The sequence below is a fragment of the Strongyloides ratti genome (genome assembly GCF_001040885.1).
Source record: "Strongyloides ratti genome assembly S_ratti_ED321, chromosome : 1".
Classification (NCBI taxonomy): domain Eukaryota; kingdom Metazoa; phylum Nematoda; class Chromadorea; order Rhabditida; family Strongyloididae; genus Strongyloides; species Strongyloides ratti.
In genome coordinates, this window is record NC_037307.1 from 11,443,571 (window position 1) to 11,452,002 (window position 8,432).

Genomic DNA, 8,432 nt, shown 5'->3' on the forward strand with positions numbered 1-8,432 from the left:
ATTGTTGATGGTATACGATAATATATTGTTATTACTATTATAATTATTCAAATTTCAACTTGGATTAAAAAATGATTTATTTTTTTTATAATAATATAAGACATTTTTTTTTATTTGTTTGTTACTTAGAAAGAATACGTTGGAATTTTTTTTTTATAGAAAATTAAAAAAAAAATATTTATCTATCTTTTAATTAATGCATTGTTTTCTCAAAATTCTCAAGATATTTAAAAAAAATTTCTTAAATAATTTAACAATTAATTTTAGTTTCATCAGAGTTGTTATCCTTAAAAGTTTTAAAATTGGAAGTTTTTGTAATTATACTTGGAGTTGCTTTTGAATAAAGAGAATTTTTTATACTTAAACATTTACCAATTTCTTGAATAACTCTTGTTAAATATTTAAAATTAAAATAAAAATAGATAATTGGATTTGTACAACTGTTAAGATTTCCCAAAAATAATATGTACGTTGCAATTTTTCCATCTCCTAATTTAACATTTAAAAAATCAAGAAAATTACAAATTGAAAATGGTGCATACATAAAAAAGCTAACAATTACAATTGTCATTGTCAATCGTATGGTTTGTTTTTTTTTTTTATCAAAAGCATCATCTTGCAATCTATTGATACCATCCAATTTTTTTTGCGGAATTTTTATGTGATTATTTTTTTTTTTTGAAAAAATATTATTTACAGAGGATCTTGTTAAACTACTTATTTTAATAAAAAATGAATTTTTATCAATAAGTAAATTTCTAAAGTTGTATAATTTAATTAATATTAAATATATATCAATATTATATTTACTAACCTTTTATAATTTGTATTTTCAGGTGAAGAAAATAATAATCTATTAACTTTGTAAGCAGCACGATATACAAAATAATATAAAACTGCAGCAATAATACATGGTAAAAGCCATGCAAAAATAATAAAAAATAAGGTATTTCCTTTAACTATCCAAATATTTTCTGGTATAACATCACATATACTAGTTTTAGTTCTCCCCCATAAAAAAAAATTTGGCATTGAACAAAGTAATGCTCCAATCCAAGAAGCATAAGCAAAAAATTTTGGTGATTTATAAAAATTATAATGTAATCTTTTTATTGGTTCACATATTGCATAATAACGATCTAAAGATGTAGCAACAAGAAGAAAAGATGAAGCATACATTGGTATAAGTGATAAATATTTTTGAAATTTACATAAAAATTCTGGCAAATTATAATCAACAAAAAATAATGAAATAAGTAATGTTGGTAATAGACTGAAAAATACATAACATAAATCTGATACACACATGTGAAATATTAATGTTTGATGGGAAAAAAACTTTTTTCTTCTATCTAATGCTTTATTTTTTAATAGAACATATATTAAAAGAGTATTTCCTAATAATGTTCCAACAATACTAACAGTACTAATTATAGTAACAAGTAATTGAAGTGTTTCATAATCTTCATCATTTAAATAAAAATGAATTTCTGTTTGATTTAAATAAATATTTATATTATTTAAACTTTTATTTTGATTCATTATTATTGAAATATTTTACTTATATTTTTTTCCTTTAGTTTATTATGAGATCTAAAAGTAGTAATTTAATTTTAAAATAAAAGTTTAATAAAAATAAAATTAATATATGATAAAAATTTCTATAAGTGAATATAGTTTTATATATCTTTTAATTTATTTTAATTATAGTACCATTCATTGTCAAAATAAAAAATAGTTAAAAATTCAAATAAACATAAATTACCATTTTACTTTTCATTATCTATTTTTATCACTTGGGGAAATTTTAAATATATAAATTCATTTATACTTTAGTTAATTTTAGACAAGTTTATTAATGAATAAAACAAAAGCAGTAAATTTTTTTACATCATCTTGTGATTGGTTAATTTTAATATGTTTGTAAAAAAAAACATTCAGGAAACAACCATATTTTTAAACTTTCTGTATAATTATTAACTTTAAAATTTTGTATATAAATGCTTATTAAATGATAACTATTATACATCAAAAACTGTTTTTTTTTTTGTATTTTATAATTGTAAGAAAAATGAATACATGCTAACAATTAATATATAATGTGGTCTTGAATAAAAATTGTCTGAAACAATTAAACAATAATTTTCTCAATTTTAAACATAATTATAGATAATTAATGAAATCAATTGAAAACAACAAATAAACATTTTTCTATGTTTTTTTAAATCAAAATTTGTGATTATATATTTTATAGAATGATATTTAAATATTTGTTAAATATTCTTACTAACTTTTAAAATTAAAAAAAATGTGTAAGATATATAAAATAATAAATTTTTAATTTTTTTTATTAAGAAACGTAATTAAAAGTGTTATTATTTGATAAACATATAAAATTAAAGTTGTTAAGTTTATAAATTTTTGAAATATATAATTAAAAATGAAGATTTAAAGGAGTTAAATAAATAAAAAATGAAAAACTTAAATCAAAATAAATATTGAAATCATTTATTGGTAGTGTAATTAAAACTAAAAAATTTATATTTATTTTGTTATTATTAAAATTTTACTCATTTTTGCAAAATATTTGATAATCTAAAATATTAATTAAGTTTGTTTTTTAATAAAAAAAAATGATATTCTTATTTTAAAAAGTACATAAAAAATATTATGTTATAATTATGAGTATAATAATTTTAGTGAATTATATTAAAAATAATTTGAGCAAAAATTTTAATAATAATATTTACTTCTTATTTAAAAGAATAGAAATTTATTAAAAAAATGAATTAAAACTATACATAGTAAAAAAAATAAATATAATGTAAGCATTTTTATGAAATAAATATTTCAAGAATTAAAATAATAAAGACTATGGGAAGAAAATAACAAGATAAGAAAATTGTTTGCCTGCATAAATAATTACATTTAAATTTAATGCTAAAAATCATTATAAAATTAAGTGATAATATGGATAAAAATATTAATAAAACTTTTTCTTTTTCTTTTTATAAAAATAATTCTATCATATCTAATTTTTTTTATTTATTGAACAATTTATAATAAAATATTAAAAAAAATTATAGTTTGAGTAATTTTCAAATATTTTATTTAAATCTTTATGTACCAATTTTTAATATATTTTTTATAGTAAAAATTAATTATATTTACTTATAAAATAATTAACAATTAGATATTTTATTTTACCATTTTATAAAAACAATTCTAATTATGACTTTAAGATAAAATTTTTTTTTAATTTTATATTAGTAAATGATAACTTTATAGAATGAAAAATATTTACTTTATAAAATATGTAATTAAAAATTATTTTATTTTTATTAAATTTGAAAGAATAAAAATTAGTAAGAATATATGACATTTTTTTTTATTTTAATATATATTAAAAAAAAGTTTTTGAATTGTACTTTTAAAAAAATTTTTAATTTACTTTCATAAAGAATATTTTATAAAAATCAACAAAAAAATATAATTAGAAAAATAATTGTAAAAAATAGCATATATATATAATAACTAAAGTAATGATATAATGTCTATCATATTTTAATTTTTAATTAAATTAATTATTTCAGTCGTCAAGTTATACAATATTTTACAATTAAAACTAATTATAGATTACTAAACTTCTTTTTATGTATAAATATAGGTTCCATCACAACATAAGGTCAAAATATGATTATGCCATTTACTTAAAGTTTTACGATGCCCAATAGATATAAATGTAATTGAATTTTCTAAAAGATATTCATAAAAAATTTCTTCCATTTCTTCACTAATTGAACTAGTTGATTCATCAAGTAATAATATCTTTGGATTTGTTAAAAGCCCACGTATAATAGCTAATCTTTGTAATTCTCCTGGAGTTAAATCAACATACTCAAATTGTGGTTGTGTAAAAAGAGAACCAATTCGATTAACTAAATCATTAAGTTTTAACATTGATATAAGATCAAAAATTCTATTTTCAAAATCGGTAATTGAAACATTAATATCCAAAAGTTTTTTGGGAAAAATTAATTGTTGTAATAAGGTTAATTTTCCTGTTGGAAAGTATGGTTTTTGTGGAACTATAGCTAATTCATTAGTTGAATATTTACAAAAAATTTTTCCAGAATCATGATTCCAAATATTAGCTATAACTCTTAATAATGATGTTTTTCCTACTCCTGAATTACCAAATATTAAAAGAGAATCATTTTTTTTTAAATTAAAAGATAATTTATTAATTAATACTCCTTCATTTGGTTTAGAAATAATTACATCTTCTATTATAAGTACATAATTATCTTTTGATATTTCATTAATAGTATTAGAAATTGATTTTTTTTTATTTATTTCTTCCATATATTTTAATAACTGTGAAACTCTTTGAAGTACTCCAGCCATTTGACCAGCAATATAAGCTGTATCAGTAAGACGTGTAAAACTATTTATTAAATAAATATATATAAAAGCATTATTTGAAATAACTTGTGCTAATTCAGAAGGTTTTAAATCATCAAATGAATTAAAAATAAATATTGGTATATATTGAATTGCATATGATAGAAATCCACCATAATAGTTAAATAGATTTTGCCAAAATGAATTAGGAAATCTCCACCAAGAAAGATAATAATGATTTTCAAGTAATTTATACAAAAAATCATTTGATGCTTCATTTTCAAATTTTTGAGCTTTATAAAAATTAATTTGTTCACAATTATTTTTAATTGTTACATGTTTATATCTTAAATCACCTTCATATTTTTCAACTCTTCCAGTCCATTTTGCTAATGGTGAAATAAGTATTCTATTAACTATTGTTCCAAATATAAAATATAAATAAATTAATCCAATACCATAAATACCAGTAGTTTCATATGTTTTATATGTATAATATGCAATTACAAATGGACATATTAAAGCAGCTGGCATAATAGAATTAGCAAGTTGATTACACATTTTATCAACATCTTGTGTTATTCGTTGATCTGGATTATCAATATTATTTTCATAATTAAAATTAACTTTTAAAGATGTATTATTTTTAAAATATTCTTTATGTAAACTTTTTGTTATATTACTTCTATATACAATATAAAGAAACCATCCTGAAGTTGTAAGCGCTCCAAGAAGACAACATTTACCAATATACATAAGTGAACCTTTCCAAAATATATTAAAAAATGAACTAGAATCTTTATTCATTAAAGCTCTATAACATTGTCCTGGAACTAAACCTAAATAATAACCTAATACTTCACCTAAAAAAATTATTAAAAAAAAATAATGAATATAATTAAAAAAAAAAACACTAACTTGAAATACTAATTATAAGAGTTAATAAAGTTAGTATAATAGAATAATAGTTTGTTGTTGAATAAAAATGAGATGAGAGATGGATTAATGATTTGAAAAATTTTAAATCGAAATAAAAATCATTTGTATTCGTCATAACAACTTATTTAAATACATGCAAATTAAGGTATCTGAAATTAGAGTAGTCCATTTACTAATGCAATATTTTTTTTCTCTAGCATCAAAGCAATTGATTGATCATATATACATTTACTTTTAGGAAAGACGAAAGCCTTGAGTTATAACAAACGTAAACAGGAAATAATCTTATCAAATATATTTTACAACTATTCAATTATATCTTATACTTTTTATAATAAGCAAAATAAAATCAACTAAAAATATGTCCATATATTAAAAAATATATTAGTAGTTATTTGTTTATTCGACAGATTTTTAATGTAAAGATAATTTTTACCATACTAAGCATTTGATAACTAATAATAAAAAAATTCAAACATTTATAACTTTAAAACAAAACTTATAATTGCAGAATTTTTTGATTATTACAAAAATATATACTAACTTAAATATTTTAAAATTTATATTTAAAATATTCTATAACTTTTTTTATCAATAATATCTAAAATTAAATATTAATAATAATAATTTATCAATGTATTTAAAGATAGTTTATAAAATAGTATTAATAAATTATAAAAATATTTTTTAAAAAAAATGGTAATTTATAAATTAATATATTAGAGATAAATAAATCTATTATATAAATTTCCTTTATATAACTTTAGAAATTGGTATATTTAAATTTAAAAAAAAAAACATTTAAATCACAATACCATAAAAATTAAAATTTTTATTTGCTTCTTGATATCAAAAACTTTTTTATTATATTAAAATTAAGAAATTATAAAAAACATATTTATTAAGTTATTAACCAAATTAAAATAGCGACACGCAGAATCACTTATTTCAAAAAATACACCTAACATATTAAATATAATTAATCTTTTTAAAGTTTTTTTTCTCTTTAGAAATTCAATAAATGCAGTAGAACCTTTTATTTAGAATCAACTTTACAAAACATTTTTTAGTCTTTTTGCAAATTTTTCACTTATTAAAATTAATTATTTTCTTTATGTGCAAAGTTATGGTATAATTTAAAAAATTTATTATAGAGAAATATAAATTTGAAGTCAAATTTTAAATTCTTTGCTATTATTTTATTTTTTTTTTATACAGAAAAAAAAATGCTATCAAGAAGCTTATTCATAACTTACAATTAAAAAAATGTTTTATTAAATACTTTTCTTGTATCCCTTACTAGTTATCAAGAACCGTTTGAGATATTGTATATATTCAAGATAAAACTATAATAGAAATATAGGTATTTCTAATTATCAAAAATTGTAAAATTTTAAATAATTATGTAAGAAAATTCAAATCCTTATAAAAAAAGTTAACAATTTGAAATAGTAGACACGTTTTGTTAAATTACAGAAATATCCATGTTAATCACGATCATCTCTATTTACCATTTTAACAAATTTTATCATTAATAAGTTTTAAATTCAAAATAATTTACAGGAAATTATTCAAATTGTTTCTTACTGTTTTATTTTAATTTTATATTAATGAGACATTAACAAATAAATACAAAAATTTTATTTTCCAAGAACAATAAAAACAATAAACTTCTACAAAAGAATATCATAAAACAAGAAGTAATATTTCATGTAATTTGACAATAAAATAAACTATAATACTTTTTTTTCTATATTTTCATTTCATCATCTTTCATTTTCTTTTTTTCTGGTTTTAAAATCTAAAAAAATACTTTTAAACTTAAAATAATAAAATAGTACCTTATTAAAATGAATGGAAACTCTTTGACCCATTCTATATCCAGCAAGTGACAAACAAGCCCATATTTTGTTTGCGTCTTTTTCATCACAACAAATAGTACCTTTACCTTCTTCAAAACTTTCTACAAAATATTCAGGATGTGCAGATCCAAGTATTTCTTCGATTACGCAATCTACTAAATTTTTAAATTGTATAACATCCTGGATTTCTATTTCATCACCAAATTCTTCAACGGCAACGACTAATTTTCGAATATCTTCAAAGTCACAACTTAAGTCGTGGTATGTTTTTAGTGTCATTTTTAAAAATAGAAATATGCTTAGAAGAGGAAAATAAAAAGTGTATATTCAAACAGTTGGAAAGATGTTTCTCAAGCGACATATAAATCACAAGGTTTTTTTTTTCTGCTACAAAATAAAAAATCCATATGTAGCATGTAAGGATTTATTAATTTTTTTTAAAACAGACAACTTTTATATATATATGTATATATATAATATTAGCAATAAAAGAACCCCTGTTTGTGAAAGAAAAAATTTTCAACTTGATATTGGTTTACAACTCTCTGTTTTTGTAATAATATAATGATTATCACTTAATTTAACATTAAGTTGTCTTTTTGCCATATTATTAGTTAAAATTTTTGTCAACGCCGGTTTAGCATCCCTTGGTAGTATAAGAATATCATCTTCATCAAATTGTAAAAAATAAATTAACTTTTTCTGGTATGACGCTTGTCTGACTTCTGTAAAAGATCGTGGAACTTCTGGTATATGCTTGTGATTTCTTGATTCATAATCAACCATGTATGCCGTCTTCCTAAATCGTTTTTTTGAGACTGGATATTTTGATAAAATATCCTCACTATCTGCATCACCTTCATATTCAGTGAGATAAATTTCTGAATCATAATCTAATGGCTTATCAACATCCATAAAATACTCGTTGTCAAAAAAACTTTTTTTATGCATATCAAAATAGGATGTTGATTCACCATTTAATTTCATAGGCATTTTTAATGTTGCTGATTTATGTATTTTTTCAATTGGTTCTTCATCCTTACAATTATCTCCTTCATTTTGACATCCACTATTTTCACCAGTTGTAACATGTTTATTAGAAAATAATTTGCGTTTTCTTGTTATTTTTGTACTAAAAGAATGCTTTCGTAAAGATAATGAAGCAACACATTTTGTTGTTTTGTCAATATCCCACTCATCGTCTGTCGTGTTAGTTTCTTCAGACAT

At 19.6% G+C, this 8,432-nt stretch overlaps 4 protein-coding genes across 4 annotated transcripts; all 4 read right to left on the reverse strand.

Moving 5' to 3' along the window:
* Positions 1-250: 250 nt before the first annotated feature.
* SRAE_1000351300 (G protein-coupled receptor, rhodopsin-like family and GPCR, rhodopsin-like, 7TM domain-containing protein) lies at positions 251-1,542 on the reverse strand (the record flags this gene model as incomplete). The annotated part of the gene is made up of 2 exons (XM_024650712.1): positions 251-758; positions 815-1,542. The coding sequence occupies 2 exons, from the start codon at positions 1,540-1,542 to the stop codon at positions 251-253; spliced, it is 1,236 nt and encodes a 411-aa protein (XP_024504461.1).
* Positions 1,543-3,651: 2,109 nt separating this feature from the next.
* On the reverse strand, positions 3,652-5,458 carry SRAE_1000351400 (ATP-binding cassette sub-family D member 4; the record flags this gene model as incomplete). The annotated part of the gene is made up of 2 exons (XM_024650713.1): positions 3,652-5,267; positions 5,323-5,458. 2 exons carry the CDS (start codon positions 5,456-5,458, stop codon positions 3,652-3,654), a joined length of 1,752 nt encoding a protein of 583 aa, XP_024504462.1.
* A 1,635-nt stretch (positions 5,459-7,093) lies between these two features.
* Positions 7,094-7,484, reverse strand: SRAE_1000351500 (Hypothetical protein; the record flags this gene model as incomplete). Its single annotated transcript, XM_024650714.1, has 2 exons — positions 7,094-7,144; positions 7,185-7,484. 2 exons carry the CDS (start codon positions 7,482-7,484, stop codon positions 7,094-7,096), a joined length of 351 nt encoding a protein of 116 aa, XP_024504463.1.
* Positions 7,485-7,724: 240 nt separating this feature from the next.
* Positions 7,725-8,432, reverse strand: SRAE_1000351600 (Hypothetical protein; the record flags this gene model as incomplete). Its single annotated transcript, XM_024650715.1, has 1 exon — positions 7,725-8,432. The coding sequence occupies one exon, from the start codon at positions 8,430-8,432 to the stop codon at positions 7,725-7,727; it is 708 nt and encodes a 235-aa protein (XP_024504464.1).